The sequence below is a fragment of the Ammospiza caudacuta genome, chromosome Z, assembly GCF_027887145.1.
Source record: "Ammospiza caudacuta isolate bAmmCau1 chromosome Z, bAmmCau1.pri, whole genome shotgun sequence".
Taxonomy (NCBI): Eukaryota; Metazoa; Chordata; class Aves; order Passeriformes; family Passerellidae; genus Ammospiza; species Ammospiza caudacuta.
In genome coordinates this window covers 50,623,585-50,645,492 of record NC_080632.1, presented here as the reverse complement: position 1 = coordinate 50,645,492, position 21,908 = coordinate 50,623,585, and the positions used below count along the sequence as shown (strand labels likewise).

The following is a 21,908-nucleotide window of genomic DNA, read 5'->3' as shown; positions in this document are numbered from 1 at the left end:
AAATTTAAATACTCTTTTTATTAGGCCTACAAATTTTTAAGTCTTATATGCTTTTCTTGGATAAAATCATTGTTTTTTGGCTTCAATCTGCTACATTTTATTTCTTTTTTTTTGTTGTTATTTACATCCATTAGTTACAACAAGCTAGCTTAATTAAGACTTTTGGCTTGTGCTCATATGCCCCAAACTGGACATAATTCTGACTTGCAGCTAAGACACCTGAAACCCCAGAGCAGTCTTTCATCCAAGTACCAGGCTATTAATTCCACTACTCAGCTATTAATTCCACTGTAAAGCAACGGAATGATTTTTTTTTTTTTTACATTTTGAAAACTTGAAAAATAGCTAAACAGTTTTCAGAATAAGGCAGGCGTCTCTCAGTGAAACCAATAAATTCCTTTCTTTTAACCAAAATTAAATGCAAATGTAATAATCATTTGTTATAGGTAGGTAGGACATTATCAGTTCACAGGACACAAAAATTCCAATTTCCATGTCATACAGTGTGCTTTTTCTCAAGTCTTGTTTGTATCTCAAGGCTGATTTTATTTATACTTTTCTGTGCCAGATGGACTGTTCTGAGCAAGCTTCTGCAAAAAAAAGTTTATGTATTGGAACTACTGGGCTTTTACACTGTAAATATCTCAATTTAGGCAAGATGGAGCCTGCTCTATGTATTTAAAGACAGAAGACAGAGAAATAGCCAAAACAAACACTTCCCCACCTCCAAATAAGAAAATTTGACCTCCAAGGAAATTCAAGGAGTTCTTTAAGTAAGGATTTCTTTTGGGAATAGGTTGGGTTTATGACATTTGGGAACTGTGAGATAAATTAATATCTCCAATTGAATTTCTGTTGTGGCCTCAGCTTTGAGAACATTTTTTCTATGTAAAGAAACTGCCTCAAATATACATGAGATACTCTCTTAAAAAAATGAAAAAATAAATAAAACAACAAAAACACGCAAAAGAACATTGCTGACAAACTCATGAAATTGTCTAATGACCTTGGACAAGAGGATTTTTTTAGTACTTTCAATCATGTTATGCATGCAGCTAGCATCTTGCTTGGTTGTTTAACTATTGCACTGTATTGAACACTGTTTTTTGTTGGGCACCTTGCAATGACACTTTAGGTTTTTACTGAGTGATTGTAGAACATTTAGACTTCATTAGAGAAAGTTAGTAGAAGAATAATCTGTGGATTATACCTTCTAGTGTGCATGTTTTTAAATATACACACACACAAAATTTTAGTAACCATGACTGTCCATTCAGTTTGATTCCTTCACTCATGCAGAAATAGCTCAGTCATTTTTCATCCTGACAATCTAATCACAGATTTTCCACATGTTTTCATTTTATGTTGTTTTTCACAATGTTATTTTTACTGTTTCACAGTAAAATTGAAGACATTGCTGCTTTTTTTTTCACCAAATTAGATGTTTTCTCTTTGTTTTGAAAGAGAAAACATCCATCTCTTATTTGATAATGGCATTTTAGGGCTTGTACTTTAGTCATTTACTTGGGTTTACTGCACAAACATCTGAAATAGCCTGAGATGTTCCTGAGAACATCTTCCCTGCATCACCTATCTTTAGCTGCTCTTCTTTTATATTGTTGCTATACACAGCTCAGCAGGACAACACAGCAGCTCAACCAGGTCGTAGCCCAGATCCGTAGTTCATCCTCCATTAAGTTTATATATTGCTGTGGGTGAAAATATCTGAGAAAATATCTGTTATGTTTAGTCTCTTTCACTAAACCTCTGGCAGAAAAATAGCTAGGTGAATGAGGTTTCAGTGTCCAAATCCTTGAACTTCTTTTAAAAATTCCAAAATTTTAACAGTCCAAAGAAACTGTGTGAACCAAATGGTTCATAACTAATAGGAAAGCAATTACTGAGCTTTATGAATTTCTTTAGAGTACGTCAGCTGCATATAAATTTTCCATCATGGTTTTTGTACAAAAGAAATCTTATTCTATTTAACCCTCTAGAATCTGACATAGAAAGTACAATAGACATCAAGAAAGTACAATAAATATCAAGAGTTTACATTCTGCTTTTATTTTACTACCAACACTTCAGAATGCTAAGGGTGGGGGTCTGTGTATGTGTATTTTATCATGCCTGCTTAAGCATCCTACATAGTTTATATTCAGCCTTTAGCATGGCTGTTTCTCTGTGATGCAGAGACTTGTTCCCTATGTCCATTAAATAGTTAATGTAATAGCTATTTCATTTACAAGTACTCATGAAATGTCCTGTTTCCATGAACACAACAGAAGCAAGCAGGAGCCGCAGTTCTTCATGTGCGTCAGTACATGAAATTGCCCATCTTCCTCCTGCATCTATATCTGGCTCTGGTTACCTCTCTTGCTCCTATTTGTCCCAAAGAACAAAACAGCTACAAACCAATACTATATTGTATTCCCATGTGCTTTGCTCTAACCTGCAGTCTGGCTTAGTCCTTGGCCTTTTCTTCAGTGTTTGCAGCTCTCTTTGTTATTTTCAAGTCTGGTGTAGAATGTGACATACCATTATGTTAATCACTAACATTAGTACAACAAAAAAAATTCTGACTAAAAGAGTCTGAATGAAGCATGAGCACAAGCATACAGAAAAAAAAACACAGGATGCCAGTGAAACAGTAAGAATTAGTGTAATAAATTCAGTCCTAGCTGCCAATTGGCTATTCACTGAAGAGGGACATGACTACACAGGTTATTTATCATCAGAGATTTAAAGGAGGATAATGTAATGCTTTTTTTATGAAAGATAGATTGGGAGAATGTGTAGATGTTACTATTAGAATAATGAAACATGTTGCCAGCCTATGCTTCTGGCTTACATCAGAGGTGAGGTTTGGTGGTGACTTTACACATAAGAAATGTGAGGTGGTTTGTACAGAAATGCTCCAACCAGTAGCAGTTACCTGGGGTTTCAGACAAAGAACAAAATCTTTCTTCCGTATATTTTCTTTGGGCCTAAAGATTGAGCCAGATCCTATCAAGATTATTTCAAGGTCAAATATGTGCATGTTAGATGTCCAAATATCACATGCTATGCTGAAGGCCTTCAGGAAGCTGTGAAAATGAGAAGATTTCAGTTCTTCTCCTGGCTTGTGGGCAAGATTAAATGGAGGATTAAATTGATCTATTCTAATTGATAGTCCAAAGATAGATTCATAAATCCACATTCTGACACTTGAAGAACCAAGCTAGTTTAGCAGAACTCAACACCCAAATTCACAGCTCAGGATAGCATGACTCTAAACTCTAGGTGTCCTTTCTCTGAAAATGTCAGAGCAGTGCAGTATACATTGCAACCAACCCCTGTTCAGACACTACAGTTAGTGTCTGTCAGTGATTTATATAGTAATACTTCAGATTACAAACCAAAATTCTTCTCTTCCTCTTGTCCTGCTCTGAGAATGAAGAGTTACGATGTGTCTGCTTTTTCTTTGACCTCTCTGATCAAAGGTATTAGGCCTCCTGCTTCTCACAATGAGGCCTAGGGACTACCTGTGCCACCTTACTCCCTGCCATGAATTTGTAGGAAGCAGTGAGACCCTGTTACATATGGAATTAGAGCCCAGATGTCCTCCTGATGCTTGCAGACTGACATTTAACAGGGCAAGCAACACTGACTGTTTTACCATTAATCTTTTAGCTAAAGATCCACACACAAGGAATGAGTGTGCAGCATACCTGAGGTATAATTTGGGAGAAAAGCTTTTTGCAGCATCTTTCAGAATCGAGATAGAGGGCATTTTCCTCAGTTTCCTTTTACGCTGTTGTAATGGACAGTCTCTCTTCTCTTCGCCTTTTAGCCTTTATACCTACATTAGAATGTATTATACATTCTTTTTAGAACCCTGAACAAAGGTGAAGGATAGAGGCCTGTAGGGATCAATTGTACATTACCTATTGTTTCTCTGCATGAGGCTTTTATAACATAAGTCATTTATTTGATTGCTAGTTATCCTTAAAGTGGTTGGCTAGAAAGCTTTGAACTTCAGTGAAGTAAAAGAAGCAAGCTGTTCATTTAATCAGCACATTTAATTCATCCTGCTTTGCATGCTGTGCCACACTGTCTTCTTTCCATATAAGGATTCTGTGGTATCTTCCTGCAGCACCCCTGCCTCTCTTCTGCAAGCAGCCAAAGATGGCTTTGTGCATGTTGCTTATATATATGCTATAGGCCCAACTCCTTTTTGGTATACAATGTAGCAGCTACCTCCTTCTTGTATATCTCTTCTTTTCAGGTGAGTTGTTTATATTCAAGGTTGCTTCCTTTCTTTTTTTTTTTTTTCCTTCACACTGACTGAGAGCATGTTCTTAATTTATCTTGCTTTTAAATATTTATCTTTGCACTGTGTAACTAAGTGGGAAGAGAATCAGCAAACTGAGTTCTGGTTATATTAAGAATTTATATAATTTTTAAGTGTCTTCTACCTTTAGATATTTCATTTTGTTTATTACTGTTAATTCATCACATTTCTCTTTAAGCAGCCATTGTTTAGAGTGCAATGAGGATTTTCTAATGCTATGCAAAAATTTTAGAAAAACCTTCAAGGAGTAACTGAGGAGAGGGGAAAAATATTTCCTGTTTAGCAATCATATTATATTAAGAAAAAATAGAGCATATTTGTTCCAAGATTAAGGCTATCTATTTTTTCTCTCAGCCTTACTCACTCACACATGATACATAAATATGTAACCTGTAATTTTCAAAAAATCAATAGGATCTTTTGTGTCACTTTCAGTTGTCTTTATTTTTTTTAATGCGATTTACCTTTATATTCAAAATTGTTTAAGTGCAGTGAGGTGCTTCAGAGCCTTCAGAGATTATCTATCACAAATGTTAGAAAAGGTACTTGATTGTTACTTAGCATCTCTTCATGCCCTTTTTAACTGAATGGTTTTCAGATAACCCATAATTTGCTTCAGTCACATCCTCTCTTCCATTCTAAGTTCTTCCCCTTCCAGATATGCAGGAAAAAAAGTTAAAATTTGTTTATGGAATGATTGATCTATTCAGTGCTACGGTGACAAATGGGAAAGGAGGATACAGATTTAAGCCTTGCTGTTCAAATTATCTTCTCTTTTTTCAAGTGGAGGACTGAAGCTATCAGCGCTCACCTAGAGAGGCCAGGGGGCTGCCATGAGGAGCACTAGGTCCATGAGACTTGCTTTGTTACTCTGAATGTACTCTGCATGTCCCCCAGGGGCTCTGTGCCTCTCAAGAGAAGAGAGTAGTTCACTTGCACTCTGCTTCCCCTCCCAAACCTCCCCCATGTGTGCTTCAGGTTGGCCTTGGATTGCATCAATTCTTTTATATGGGCTGTCTGTCTGAGAGAGGTAGTCATCATTTGTGTCTTTGAAGACAAGCCTTGATAAGAATTTACACCCTGCTTGAAATTTATTCTCTTTTTTGATTTTGGGGGGTTTTTTGGTGTTAAAAGAGCACCATTGATCTCTTCACCCCTTGATGTGTCCCACTGGCAATTCCCCAGTCTGTAAATCCTGAATCCATTGTACAAAAGCCTACTCACCAAGGGCAGCTTGTGCCTGTGTGCAGAGCCATCAGCTAAGCCCTTGTTATAGAGAACAATCTGGAGGTGACCTTAGCAGCCTTAGTTAAATCTTGAAATCTACCCTCACACCGCAGTAAAATTTGGCAGAGCCAAACTGAAGGAACTGTCCGCTTCAACTTCTGTCAGTGTCTGTGATCAGCGACCTCCATGCTTACAGGGTTAAATGAGCTCAGATCAGCACATCCTGCTATGAAGACAGTGAGGGCTAGCTGAGGTGTAAATGTTTTATACACTATGGTTTCTTACTCTAATCCCAGCAGATGCTGTGTATACATACAAAGACATGTATAAATGAAGCCAGGTTCGCTGTAACCTCCCATTCATCTGCGAACAACAAAGACCTCACTTTCAAATGTTGCTATGCAGATTTTAGCTTCATTGAAATACAGGAATTTTTCTAGATTACATCAGCCAAAGGCACTCCTTGTTGGGGTACCTGGTGGTTAATACCATCAGGCTTTTCAGATTTTATGCTCTTCCTTTTCAATCTTTCTTAGCTCTGCTGGTCAGTGTAGGAAAACACAGGGTTATTCCCCCAGAAATACTCACTGTGATTAAGGCACAGTTTTGGGCAAAGGGATCAAGTGATGAAAGGAGGCAGGATGGCAGGATGCCTTCCAAAACCCCTTCCACAGTTCTGCCATGTACACAGAGGTGTACTCAGCTGACCTCAGAGTCTGCCACAAGCCAAGCCCAGCATTTTTCCTTCTTCCTCTGCTCCCTACCTTATAAACACCTGGTGACCACCTCATTCATTCACAATTACTTGTTTCAAATTGCAGACAATAATTTCTGGCCATACATAGGAAATGTTTTATTCTTTTGATCTTTCAGTATGTTACTTCACTCTGCTCCACGATACAGAGCAATTCTACTGATGAATTTTTGATTTTCTGATGCTTGTCCTGATAATCTTTCCATACAAAGATTACTATCTACCCAAACACCTGTTTAATGAACATGGTTGTGTCCTCTGAGAGGGGTACTTACCCACTGAAGTCAGCGGCAAACTCTCAATAAAACAACATTAAACTGTTTTGGGGGGGTTTTTTGTTTGTTTCTGGGGTTTTTTTGTTGTTTTGTTTGTTTGTTTGTTTTTACCAGAAGGAAGTTGTAACCTTTGTAATATGTTAGTGAACATGGTTCAAACAGTATGCTTTAAAGACCTCACAGGCAAAGCGAGATAAACTTTAATTTTTGAAAGTTCAACATGAGCCCTAGGAGAGAGGGCTGTAGTTTGTTGAAATGCCACTGTGTTCAGTTTTGTTAAAAAGTTTTACATCCAATCTCTATGTTTTACTAGAATGTTGTATTTATGCCTGCATGTGTTGCTGTTAACTTCTGCAATACTCAGGCTTTTGAGGTCAGGGAAAACCACTATATTTTGTTTTCCAGAACTGTGACAGAGAAGAAAATCCAAATATATACTAGCTACGGCTTGAGAGGCAAAGATATATATATATATATGTACCCATATGAATCTATATACCCAGTCTTTTGATTTGTGAATAATGAGCAGCACTACTGACATTCTGAATGAATACACAATCCTTTTGTTTCCCCTTTAAAATATAATCTTTCTTTTTAATTGTAGAAATAAAATCTGAAGTCTCATGCCTCCCTCCATCTTCTGTGAGTCAGCAGGAATAAACCTGCAGTTTACTTGCTTGCAGTGTGAGTCAGCAAGACAATCCTGCCACCCTGTGCCAGGCAGGATGTAGACAGGGAAATGGTTTTTCTCTTTGGCTACTGTCAGCTCTCACAGAATGAATTTTGCTCAGTAGTACCCCAAAAGCAAAATGTGGTCAGACAAAATTAAAATTAAAATTGAAAATTTACTCTCATGAGCTCAAAGGAAAAAAAACAACTACCAACCTCTCCAAAACCCCCAGTACAATTGCATAACTCCTACTCAACTAGTTAACCAGTTAGCATTAGTTAACCAGGATATAAAGATAGTTGCTATTTTGCCAATCTAGTTCCAGGTATCTGTGACAAAAGTCAGAAGCTCACATGTTCAACTGAAAACTAGGCCACATTTCAAAATTTCGGACCTCAATCTCTTGTGTTTGCAAGTGTATAGCCACACAGGGAAATTGCTTCCAAAGAGGTATGATTGCTAGAACACAGTGGGAAAATCAAAATTTAATGCCTCAGTACAGTTCTGGATGTTTCCATTGCTCTGCTTCCAAAGAATAACAGGACAACCAATCTTAAAGACAAAATACTATTAAGATTTATATCAAGTTTGTGTAAAAGTAACAGAAGAAACATTCTTTGATGTTTTAATAAAACAATGCTGTCTCTCTTACGAAGAAGAGCTAAAATAATTCACATAATTGTCCTGGTACTTGCAGGCTTCATGAATACTTAACAAGGATAGGTCATGATAGTGTACCACAAGTGGCCTCAATCACCTGGTAAGATTTTTCAGTGATTACATTTAGGTATGATTTGTTTCAACTCCATCTCTAATACTCAAACACAGGCATTTCAGGACTCAATTTATGTGCATATAAGACTGAAAGAGTTAATGCAAAATACCAAATGAGAAATATAACCCAAAATTATCCAGGACTACAGGAAATAAAAGCAGCAATAGCACAGTTCATTTAAACTTGAAAAAAAAAGAATGCTAAAACAATAGAGGAAATGAAGTCCAAAGGAGTGAATTTGACAAGTGAGAGAAACTTGGAAGTCATTCCTTATGAAATAGGTAGAAAGCGATTAATAGCAACAAATGTGCAATGCATTTCATAATGAGATTTGACAGTAAAATGTCAGGGTTAACTCAGAGTTCTTGAGAGTTGATTAATCAGAAGTTCCTTAAAATAGGGATGTCCTGTTGGCAGATATTTGCCATATATATATTGTACATATAAATCTGAATTTGCTATTTAAAAGAAAAGATGAAAAAATAAATAATCCTGAGTGATCCAGATGGCTGTAAAACTCTCAATATTGGTACAAAACAAAAGAACTTGACCATGCCTTTAAGATCTTCACTACTTCCAAAATGCCACTGTTGGGTAGGTGCTCTTTGGGGCTGGAGATGAGATGCTAGTCAGTAATCCCAGGTGCAAGAGCCTCTTTGGCAGGCAGTGCAGTCCTGGCTCAGGGAACTGTCCTAGGTGTGGTGAAGAGGAAAGTATTAGATATGAGAGTCTAGGACCAAAAGAACTTGTTCAGCATCAGTATTGCTTGCTTAGCTATATTTTTTTATATATTAAAAGCCCATCAGTGTAAGAAAGAAAAGAGGAAATGAGGACACGTGTATCTGTCTGTATCTGTTTCCTTATATAGATATTCTTATATCTATATAAGGAAACAAAATAGCAAGCAAAAAAATTTTTAAGTGACAGCAAATTGCTCATTTACTTAAAAGTGCAATATACTCAAGCAGATGCTGTAGTTGTTTTAGTAATTTTTTTCATAACTCCCTTGTTTTATAGCTCTGTTTTTCAAATACCAGTTAGGATCAGCTGGATTGATTAGGGTCATTACTTGGAATTCCAGTGACAGTCTGGGCAATCAATGTAAATTGGTGATAAACAGAATCATTTATGTGGAAGCATCTGGAACATGAAAACAAGGGGATAATCAAAGGATGTGCAAGTGCAGTCTGTATTTTGCCTTTTATTGTTTCCATTAATATTATTTTCCTATAAAGACTTTTTCCATCTCTTTTCAAACCCTTTTTTTTTTTTGGATTGTTTTCGCTGTGCATGTGTGGTAGCAGCTTTGAAGGATGATAATTTAATGGTGGGTTTCTCAGTGGGGAGAAAATTAAAATGTACAGCCTTTTGTCTGTGTGGCGAGTTGTTAAATCACTTCCCACAATATGACACAGCTTGTGGCATTATACATGACATAAAAACTCTTCATTAACATGTGTCCTACTGTGAAAAATGTGGTATATTAGTTGGCCTGCCCATAAGTAAACCTTGTTGCAAGAGAGGATTTTGTACTCCTGTGAATAAGAATTAAATATTGAGATGTACTTTATATTGTTTTATCTTTACAAAAAATACAAGGAAGTTGCTTGGAAGATCTCTTTGCCCTTAGTGTCTAACACACTATTTTTATCTATTATTCACTGTTTTTTTAAAATATCCATTCTAATTTTCTAAGCAAAAAGCCGGGGAAACCAGTATATACTACATACCAGAAAAGGAAGAAATGGGATTGACTGACAAGGAATTTACTCTCTTTTATGAATTCAGGATACCTTCAGCCAAAGCCCACCTTGCCTTGGATTAGGTCATGAACTCCTCCACAAATTCTCTGTTATCTTTCTCTGTGACAAAAGAGTCTGCCATGTGTGCAATGCCAGGTGTACTGTATGTGGTTACTCTGCTTAGGGCTGAGGTGTGCTGGCTGTGTAGGTACAGAAAAACACCTCACCTGGAGAGCTTTTTCTCTAAAGAGAGGGCCATCAGAACTCAAGCACAGGAGGTACTGGGGAGGAGGGATAGAGAGCACAGTACTAACTTAGAGAACAGTCAGTTTTTATTTTTAGTAATGCAATAATTTCATACTGGGCTCTTGCTACACTGGTACTGGAAAGAAGTTTCAAGGTGTATTTGACAGCTGTCAAGAAAGCAGTTTGCAAAGATTGTGCCAAAGATGCAAAAGCTGAGGACATCTACAATCTGATTAACACAAATTGAGCATGCCCTGTAGGCTTCTGGCCCCTCATTATAACTCCAACTAAAGTATGGAATAGTTATATTTTATGTAAATTATGTAAAAATTAAAGTTTAAACTTGATGTCTTTTGCCAACAATATAATAATTTGACCTCATAGACCATTATCCAATGGATTTGAATTTTAATGTCAGAAAAGAATTTTCAGACAATAACAGACACTTGGTATTCTTATTTGAAACAACACTGTACAGAAAAGGCACCAAAGCTGATACATGGACTCTTCTAAAAAATATTTGTATATTACATGAAAGGTAAAATGTAACTCATATGTAACTCAGAGTTCTCAGCAGAGAACTCTGGATGGGAAGACGCTTCCATAGGCAGAGTAGGAATAGCTAGAGATGGTTGACTAGGAAGACAATTCTGATTGATGAACATCTATAATGCCTTACCTCTCATCCTAATTACCACACAGAATTGTGTCATTATTAATGCTATGTCAGTTGTTATTGCATTCTCCTAAATGCGGACTCAGAGTGGACATCACTGGGTAAGCATATACTTCCTCATTACAACTATGGTAATGGTATATCAACAAGAAAAAATAATAATAAATGTCATGAACACACAAAGAACATCAGCTCTTACATCTTAAATGTTATCCCTGCTTTCCATCTTCTTTTATTTGTTTGTAAATAACTAAACTTTTTGTAAAATTTCATATTTCCTTGCATGAGGTTATAAAAATGCACATATTAGAGATCAACCCAGTTTTATGTCCAAAAGAACTGGATTAATTTTGAATATCTTTAGAGCCTGTCAAAACTGAAATGTAACTCCAGGTTTTCTAAAATGAAGGTATGGCCTCAGAAACTTGTAGTGAAAGGTTTTTTCATTAAAGTAGATCCAATTCTTACCAGAGCAACAAAAACCTGTGGTGCTCTGAATAATGTGCATTTTGACTAGCTTTCTGGCTGATAATGAACCAGAAATTTGTTAGTGTCACACCTGTCATGCAGCTTCCGCATCATCAGTCTATCTTCCTCCAAGGAAAGGTTAAATATGTAGCCTTTCTTTGCATGGTGCGCACTCTTTGGCTCTGCACAAGGAAGATAAAGCCTGTCAGAAGAAGTGGTGAATAATTGGCATTGTTCTGGTTCCTTCAATATCGGTGGTTTTTTTCACAATCAATAGGCATTTTTCTTCATTTGCCCTTCAATCCAGACAGCAAACACAGTATTGTATAAACAACAACTGACACATGAGATACAGTCAGTCTTGAGCAATATTCATATATCCTGCTCCGTTGCAATCATGGAGGGGTTGATGTATCCCATGATTTAATCATGGTGCAGCAACAAATTAACAGCTCAAGCTGGTGCCTTTGAGAAGGGATGCCTAATAAAGATGCACTGGGCTTTTACACCCTCAGAGTCTAAGCTCTCAAAATCTGGGGTCATCAGTTCCTGCTGTGTTTAAATATCCAGTCACCTGGCTGACACCACAGGTTCCTGGGCCTTTTGTTGTGCAATGAGTAGCTCAGGTTTACTTTTCCTTGAGCTCCTGCTGCCCAGAGTACAATCTGCAGCTTGAACTGCCCTGCTTACCAAGTTATCCACACTAAACATACCCTTAGCACATCCACTTCTAACCAGATCCTTTTCCTCTTGCTGTGTTGTGATATTAAGGGTGGAGCAAGTTTATTTTTCTCATTTTTGTCCCCTTTTCATTGCACTTCTCCATACATTTTCTGGGCTGCTGGGATGTTTTTGCCTATTCTCTCTCATATGTTAATAAGCATTTACAGTCAGTGGGTGTCAGTGGCACCACTGAAAATAAACATCACAAATTCAATATATCATTAATTCTGGAGAGAAGTGAAGGTGCTACAACGTCCACTAGGTTCTAAACCCTCCTTGAGAATGATTGAGGTGCTATTTCTTCATTCTGGTCACATGTTCATCTACATCAGCTCTTTATTTTTATAATTATTTCATTTATCCATTGCTTCCCATATTTTTGAATAATGGCTTCAATAATTATTAAGGGGTTCATAAATGGAAGAAATAAAACTATTTGTATTAGCCACAATCCTGAAAGTTTTATGGCCTGCAGGTAGAACACACCAGAAAGATGACACAAGTAGAAAAATTTCAAAAGTTGCAAATATCCAGATTTTCCTTGTCAGTAGAGGAGTAAAGATCCTGAGCAGTTTCCTAAAGATAGTTCTATTTCTGTGTCAGTTCAATTAAAATCTCACAAATGTTAGCATATTTTTTTTATTATTACTGAAATTATTACTAAGTAATTCTAGTATATTCCTGCTATGTCAATAACTGTGGCCACAAAAGTCTAGTCTTCAAGTACACCAGGACATTTGCCTTGTTTTTTGCTAAGATTGCTTAGTACTCTCTTCAGAATTCCAGTTAGAGAGCTGAGTTGGGGTTTTGGTTGGTGGTTTATCTATTTTGAGTTACTTGTCTCCCACTAATACTAGATTGTTTACTGGAGAACAGATGAAAAGCCCGAGGCCACCTCTCTCCCTGCCCAGCCTGCAGCAAGGTCTAAGCACCCAGTGCAGAGCAGCTGGTACAGAGCCAGATTCCAAATGGCCATCAGGACTGAGCATTGCAGTCCTTTAATGTGCCATAGAGAATAATCTTACATATGCCTCATTTTCATCATATCCAAAAGATAAGCTTGAAAGAGAGAGGGATATGTAAACTCCAAGATGCTGGGGCATCCTTTAGGCACATAACCTATCAGTATTGCTGGGAACAATAAGAGTGTAGGTGACATAGAGGGCATGGGAAAAAGAATGAAGCATATGGTGTACACTGAAGTGTAAAAACACTTGGCTGTATGAAAGAGACCTCAGACTCACTCTGTGGAAAAGCTGGCTTGAATGGGAAGTGTGTCAGTGTCTTCACAGACAAGGAGAGTGGGAAAGGATTCGTGGCATAACTCCATCATCTGAAAAGATGTCAATGACAGAGCTTCCCCTTACCATCCCTGTCTGCATTAGGGGTTTGAGAGGGCAGTGGTGTGTCTTCCCATTTCACAGGAAGGAGACTGGGGGAAGAGGGAAAGAGATCCTTCCTTGCTTCAATTACAGAAGGAAAACAATGTCTCCTGACGAAGCTGGAGAGCAACCCTTCCTGCTCAGAGACGCATGGACACTTGGCACACTCTTTAGAAAATAAAGGCAGGAAGTTCACCTGGGGACGCTGAAGACTTTTAGAAACACCTCCAAACTCATAGTTGCTTCTCTGATACTGTCTCTTACCAAAGAAATAAACTGAGAAAGAAGAGATAACCTGGGCTCCATCTGAGATCCCACCACTATGCTGTGACCTCTAATAATTCAGCTAAAGGACTTTGCAGTGACCATGCTGTAGAAAAAGACAGGAGAATTATTTTAAGGACTAATCAGTGCACTCAACAGTAACTTAAAAAAAAAAAAAAAGTTTCATAGAGGATTTTTAATATGGTTTTGGTTTGCTAGAAGTTTTTTGCATAGGTTTGGTGTTTTCTTATTTCTTTTTCCTGGCAAGATGATGCACCCCAGTTCATTGAGTATTCATTTCATAAATCAAAACATCAGAAGTACAACATGTTTCCTGAAATTGCTGGAATAAACATTATACATAGCCCCCTCTGGAGCATTTTGGTTAGGGTGTTTGTCTTGCTGTTTGTGCATGTGAATTACTACATAATTAATCTAAAAGTCTGTAAAATCGGCCTCTCTATGGTAGGCAAGCATCCTTGGAGGACTTGGTCCAAAATATGGTGAATAGATTGAGGCTATCTGAAAGTTCATATTCCTGGTATATTTACTCCATGGACATGTCTTTACTGAATATATTTGCTTGCTTTCCACATGGTCTGTGGGTGAAGACATCACAGGTTATATGAATATTTGCCCTGGACATTGGTGAGTTAGTAAAAAGGCATGATCTGAAGAGATATTCAGAGTAAACTCAAGATATATCGTCAGTGGGTGCAACCTGAAATATATTGAGTAGTGAGGTTGAAGATCTATTCCCAGCAGGCCATGCGCACATAACTCACAAACATACAGCACATTTATATGCATATATACATGACCACGTACAAATACATTGCAGACAAAACCACCTAGGACCCCCCAGAGTGCTCCCACAAACACCAAGAGCATCATCATCCTCACACTCCTCCCCTCCAAAACAGTGCAGCATCAAGGTCCATTCATGAGAATGTGTATCTGTGCAGGTATACACACTGTGGCTCCCTCCATCAGCTGGGCTCATAACCTCAATCTGCCCAGTAGCTGCCCCTGGATCCCAATATCCTTAATTTCTGGCACCTGGACATAAGCCTCCAGTATTGATTTGCAGTGATGGGTTTCATGCTGGGATTTACTTGGAACAACCCTGAAAGGGACCTGGATGTGGTGTCCCAGTATTTTTCTGAGTCTTAATTTGGTAATCACACTCCTGCTCCACCAGGATAGTGTACATAGGCTTTGGATAATCTGAAGTTTCCTGCAATAGGCCTGAGGGCACCCAGGACCAGGAAATTATTTGGGCTCTCTATCCTGCCACAATCTCTCTGTGCTTCTTTTGGATGCATAGATAAGCTTTTATCACCTAATCCAATGTGAACAGTCTGGTTTCCACAGCAGTGACATCAGAGCAGCTCCCCCATACTGCTCTGTGCTATCTATCTTGTTTTCAGCATCTCAGCTGCCTCAGCCAGCTGGGGCTGCATGTTCCTGAAGCCGACTCTGTCACACTGCACAGCATTCCTTGCAAGCTGACAACAGCACACACAGGCCCCTTGCCTTTGCTGCCTGGGAAGTTATTTGAAGATCTCTCTGTTTTAAGATAAGCCAAAAGCATTAGTTTTTTGTTTGCATTCAGCTCTGTTTTGACAAGGGACTGGTAGAATTGCAGTACAGTGAGCACAAGCATGGTGTTGATCATGGAAAGCAATGGATCATTGCACTCCTCCATTAATCTGCCCCTCTGGAGTCTATACATTATAAAAATTCAAGCATGATGCAGATTGCCTGCCTACTATAAAACTAGAAAGGGAAACATATACAGGGTAAATTACTATTGACATACACCAGGTCATGAAAGTGAACAAGAAATGTCCTTTTCAGCTTACTGCAAACACCGTCTTTGCCTTTTCATGTCTTCAATCTTCCTCAAGCTGAAGTTCTTTACAAGGACAACAGTTTGTGTTTTGGACTAATCAGAAGCCTTGGTCATTTGTTCCTTGTATGCAAGGAACAGCAAAATCTCTTTTTGTTTTCAAGTGACCTATGTGTTGGCTTTGGTGGAGAGTTGTGGGAATCAAAACCTACAGAGGCCAATAGTGGAACTATATGTATAAAAGAAAACAGAACAGTGATAAGCCTATTATATCCTTTGAATCAAGCATCTGCTGATGTGGTGTTGGGTGTGAATGCATTTGACTAATTTTCAGTCAGTTATATTTCTGCTCTACTGAGTCGTTTGCAAAATATAAGCCTTCGGATTTGTTTGCAGGGACAAGATCTCTTCTTGTTACTTAAAAAAAATAACTAGAAGATGAGACAAAAGCAAGACAGATTAAAAAAATGTCTATTAATAAAATAAGTTGCTTAAGTAATGAGAAGAATTTAAATGTACAGATTTGTAGTTGTAGAACAAATAATCTGGCTGCAGTAAAATGAAGGGACCTTACATTCTTAATGAAAGAAACTAATGTAAAGCTCTGGAGGCAAAGTCTGCAAAACATGGCTGAATGAATGCTCTTTACAGTTGTGTGATGATATTTCTTCAGGCTGTATTTCTTCATCAGTTTATTCTATTTCAGCTTTACAGATTATGTAAGTAATTCCTTAATAAGTAAAGCTTAATATCTTTACTCTATATTTTGCTTTCATAATGTATTTGATTTCCTGCTGACATAAAGGGAATAAATTGGCTCCCAACTAATAATTGTTCAGAGCTAAGCTCTTTTAGAGTCCTTAATGGACTAACATACTCTGACATTTGACGTACTAGTATTTGCAAAGTTGCTGTGGTGACAAATGTAGTTCAGGTTAAAAATCACAATAATAATTCTACTTTGCTTAACCACTCAGCATGATTCCAAAAGGACATTTCTGCCAAAATGAATGCATGTTTTCCTTTTTTCCTGAGAAATGGTATCTTTAGTAAAATATAAGTGTATGGGGAAGTTTGACTTCTTTTTGGTCACAGTACCCTACACCTACTCAAATTACTATTAAAACATTTAAAATAGCACAGTGAAGAAAGGATAGAAGAAAAGATCAGGTCAGGCCCAAGGGAACAATCTGTAGAACAAAAAGTCTGAGACTTGCCTCAACTTCTTTTCGGTTGTTGTGATAAAGTAAAACATTCCTAAAAGCAGTGGTTCTTCTCTTTAAATTTCTCTGCCTGTCACTGCAAACCCATCAGACATTGCCTAGAGTGTTTTTTTCACTCATGCAGGGAACCTGTAGGCAATGGCATTAGACCCAGGGTCACAGTGATAGCTCTAGCAGCTTTTGCCCATGGCCATCCCTCTGGTTTTGCAATAAGCAAAGCCAAATGGGGAGATGTGATCCATTTTGTGTCCTTCACTAGAATCAGTTGTCAGACTAGATTAGAAAAGATCATGATCTTTTTTATTAATGTAAGACTTTGCAGACCGGGGTCTCAATAAGTAGACATGATGGCTGTGTTATGAGACGGGGTCACTAGTAAACGTACCGATGCAGACCAGCTTCCAAAATATTTAGGTGACAGATTTTTGAAGCTATTTCATCTTTTGTCAAAGAGACGTTGAGAAAAAAAGTCCATCATGTGCCACAGGATCCCTTTCCAGGGTGTCCTCTCATAACCATATAGTTATAGAAGTTAGTTGCTATTCTGTTTTTTCCTAAGCACCCTGTATTGTCCAAGGAGGGAGGGAGGGAGGGAGGAAATGGTGTGGGACAGGCTGGCAGAAAGAGGTATACTCTCTGTCTTTTTCTCTCTCCATTGATCATTGATCCCACCAAAACCTTCAAGCCTAGAGCCAGACTTAGTCACAAGTTCAAGACAAAGCCTAAGTGCTTGGAGGAAGTTTCCTGCATCCTGTGTCACCATCAAGGGCACATACTGCTCCCAGTCAGAAAGTGGTAACCAGCAGCATCACTCTTGGCTGAGCCAGGAGCTTTCCTTCTACAGAGCATACCTGGGTACCAGCAGAATGGTGGCAGGCAGAAACTGACAGGCACCACGAGTATAGTTCCAAGTCACCCATTATTGCTCCTGCTCAAAGAAACCACTGTAAGCTGTTTCACCACCAGCACTCATGGTCCCTATGGTGTTTTAAGGCCTCAGACACTTCCATTCAGCTGCAGTCGTGGCTAAGGGTTGTACAATTTAAACAGAAGGTAAGTCAGAGTTCAAACTCAGCCCCTGCCCATGGCTTAATGCACAATGGAAGTGTTGCTGACCTTCTGGTAGATAAAAGACTTGCAGAGAAATGTGATGGAGAGGAAGACAGACTAGCTCAGAAATTTTTGAAGTTTTCCTGCTAAATCTACATCCTGATCTCAAAAGTAAAAGATAAGAAATTAATACATTGTTGATTTTCTTTCAGAGCTCTATTTTTAGATTGTAAGGTTTGTATTAAAATGTGAAAATGGGAAAAACATAATCTTTCTAAAAGTAAAGGAAGAATGTTGAGGGCAGGAGAAAATATTATTTTCAGCAAGCAAAAGTAAACCCTGTATTGATACTATCTCTGTAACAGTAAAACCTGACAGATAATCCTTAGCTTATTTGAAATCTGTAATTAAACAGAGTCATGTTACCCTGGTTGTCAAAATCAGTATTGTCTCTTTTGTCTTTTTGCAACTCTTCCTGAAATTAAGGGGAATTTGCTTTGCTTTGACTCCTTTCTCTCCCTTTCTCTTTTAAGGTCAACCCAAATCAAAACGTACTCTTGGGATAATGCCCAGGTTATTTTGGTTGGCAACAAATGTGACATGGAGGATGAACGGGTAGTCTTCACTGAGAGGGGAAAACATTTAGCAGAGCAACTTGGTAAGAAATGACACAACAAAAGCTTTGTGATTTTTTGTGAGAATGCAAAAATTAATTCAATTTATAGCTTACAGAACTTGCAAATACATATTCATGACACAGTCATTGTAAAGGAATAGTCACACACTCCTTCCCTTTTATTTCTACAGCCTTTTTGACATGGAGCAAGAAGATAAGTAACTCAGAAAACCCCAAGCAAGGGTGTTTTTTTCCTGTCCCCTCAAAAAAAAAAAAAAAAAAAAAAGAGAGGAAAGGAGATATTGCAGAAAAAGCTTACTAGACCTTTTTGCAACTTGAGTAGATTTGGGTTATGATTAGCAATACCGATAATCCAGAACAGAAATATGCTGCTGTCCCACTGCTAACACTTCATCCACTGATCTACTGTACATTCACAGAACTGTAGATATGAACTTGTTTCATAAGGTCTCCTTCTGGGAAGCAAATTCTGTACACACAGAAAATTGCCAAGGTGTGAGCACCTTTGTTGTTTCTGTTTCTACACAACAGTGTTATCCTTTCATACCACGAAATGTTTTTGGAGTGACACTGGTCAAACTTTAGTGGCAAATCTCCAGAGCATCATTGTAATACTAATACCTAGGCTCTTCTTTCCTTCAAATTTCCTGATCTCTGGAGAGTAAGCTCAGCAGGTGTGTAAATCAAACTCTGGAATTGTTAGAGGTCAATTTATGTACAGGGAATCATAAATTATGGGCATGGATTTGTTATTGTTTTTAAAACTCTGTGTAGTAAAAGCTCAGTCTGGTCAAAATATGTGTAACCAAGATCTCCTTGTCACTATTCCTATATAGGTAGGTAGATGAAAGGATGTTTTAATCAGGGATCTAATCTCATGCTGGTGGTTCTTAAGTCATGTATGTTCATAGGTCAATGATCTTATTTTTAAAAAAATATTGTTTTCCACTTGTACAATTACTTTTCCTGGTAAACAATTTTATCAGAGTAACATACCTTCCTATTGAATCTGTCTTAATAAGTGCTGCATATGTGTAAAAGAACTTCTTGAATGAATATGTTAACAATTACTGTAAGTTCGTCTTTGAAAGATGGCAGGAAATATTTAACAGAAGGTTGTATCCAGAAAACTTACCAATATTTGTAAAGAATTGAGTTCTCAAACTGAGTGCAACCAAGCCATTAACAGAGGATATTTATCTTTGCAGGAATACCTGTCATATTTTTATATATATTTTTCTATATATGTTCTTCCCATTTCTAATGTTTACTCATTGCACTAGGAGATAGGAATATATATTCATTGGACAAAGAGATCCCAAAAATCTAACTGTATACTTTTATCATGAATTTTGACAAGGTGCTGAAACATTTAGCAACAACCATTAATTTTCACTATAGAGTTTGAAATTTTTTTAAAGTCACAAAAAAATCTGAATTTCTATGCCTTGAACCATATTCCTTCGAAAAAAAGAAAAATAATGCAATGAATTGACAAGGCATCCCCAAAGTCATAAATTTATCAAGACAAGAAGGAACTTTGCATGTTTTACAGTCAGGAATCCTCAGATGTAATAGCCAATGCTTGAAAAGAAGAAAAAAGGGTAATGAGATAGATAACAAAACTCGTGTTTCAGGCTTTAAAGCAAATTCTAACTCCTGGGATTTAAAATTCAATCTTTATGGAAGAAGATTATCCTCTATTTCCATATTTATCTACTCAGGGGTTTTCTTTTCTCAGATATATATCCTGTGGCTATCTCAAGGGTAGATTAATTGTATTAGATAACTTGTGTCTCTGATCCAGTCATTTACTGTAGTCAGACTGCACACACAAATGTTTACATGTTTCCTGTACAGCTACAATAATTTCTTAAATCTGCCCCGAGAGTGGGTGAGGTGATGTCAGGAGCAGCAGAAGACTTTTCCTTAACTTCAGTAAGTGCCCTGGACTTGCTGGCTGGTTTGGAGGGCACCCGTTGTGTTACACACATGGGACTGTCTTTTGTTTCTCTGGCAGCAAATTGATAACATCTCTTACAGACAAGTTTCAAAGATAACCATATAGATTTTTCTGTCCAGGCAGACATTTTAAAACTGAGAGCCCTTTGAACACAGTGTTGATCACAGACGCTAGCCAGTAAGATTCATGAGTGCTGTACAAAAACTAGGCTGTGACACCTTCTGTTCTCAAGTGTGGTTTTATTTTCAGCCCTTGTTTATTTGAAGTCCCTAAGAAAATGAACACATGCCCCTTCTGGGGTGACTATTCAGAAGGTCAAAAAGAGCACTGGGAGTTTAACCCTCTGGGGAACATGGTGTTCTGTTGAGAACAGTGTTATTGGAAACTGGAGACTCCTTTTGGCTCCTGACGTCTCTGAAAAGTGTGGCCTTAAAGTTCAATAACAAGGTGTAATCATTCATTTCTTTAAATCACTGTACTGGCTTTTTTCTCAAGTGTAACCCAAACAAGGAGTTTAAATGAACCAACAATAAATCTCATTACTGTTGGAAGAGGTCTGCTGAATGAGACAACTGCCCTGTGGTACATCTGCATACCTTTTTCATGGCACTACTCAAAGTTCACAAAAGAATGAAGGAATAGTTAGGAACCCAAATCTGACCTTGAAGAAAAATTACAGAATCTTTATGAGGACAGAATCTGTCATATTTGCTTTGAGGATATTTTTAAAATTTATTGTTAATAACATGACACTGGCAGTACCACTATGGATCATAGCTACAAGCAGTGTTGTAGGTATTTTGTAAAAGATGTGAACTGGCAAGCATGCAGTGATACTTTCTCTGACCATAGAAAATTATATTTGTGGTTGTCATGAACCAAATGCAATACATTTATATTCAATAGGCCTTTTGTAATTTTTTCCTGTGTTTTGTACAATGATGTCTTTGAAGCCATATAGAGTCATACCACCCACAATATCCTTTAAATATGCACAGTTTATCTGTTATCTACTGCTCCTTTGAACTGGCCCCCTGATAGTTTCATTTTATTTTTCTTCACTGTTATATTCTTACAAAGAGTATACAATTGTTTGCTATTACCTGCTCTGTACCTCTGTGGGTTTCAGAGACCTCTGTCATTTTCCCTTTTTCTCCATAAGGTAATTCCCAGAATATTTAATTGTTCCAGGCATAAAGACACAAAGACATACATTAGTCATTCCTTATCATCCCATTCAGTACTTTTTTAAAGTGTTTTTTTTCAGAAATCAGTTCATGGTTGTTTAACACAATAGCATCATTAACAGGTTAAGGTTAGAATGAAATGAAAATAGATGAGAGGAAATAAAGTCACATAACTTTTCCTCATATAGGTATTATTCCAAGAATGTGTAGAAATGTGACAAACTAGCCAATAGAGAGAAATAATTAATACAAGGTTATTATTGATTTGGTAATGACAGCAAACGCATTTAAAGAAGATATTCACTAATCACTAGCAAAAAAGGGTATGGAATGTAATTCTTATGATATTTTCTGTCTTCAGGAATATTTGCTCTGAGCAGTACATGGATTGGCTATGGAGTGAATAGAAATATAGTCAGCATTTACATGCTTTAAAGCATTTTAGTAAAACAAGAGTTGGA

The 21,908-nt window shown here is 37.5% G+C and overlaps 1 protein-coding gene across 2 annotated transcripts in view; it reads left to right on the top strand.

Moving 5' to 3' along the window:
• Positions 1-21,908, top strand: part of RAB3C (RAB3C, member RAS oncogene family) — a 119,681-nt gene that overhangs the window by 81,693 nt on the left and 16,080 nt on the right. For both annotated transcript variants that reach the window (XM_058824138.1, XM_058824139.1), the window contains one exon: positions 18,194-18,318. In XM_058824138.1, the coding sequence (XP_058680121.1) occupies positions 18,194-18,318 (125 nt within the window). The remainder of the gene's footprint in view (positions 1-18,193; positions 18,319-21,908) is intronic.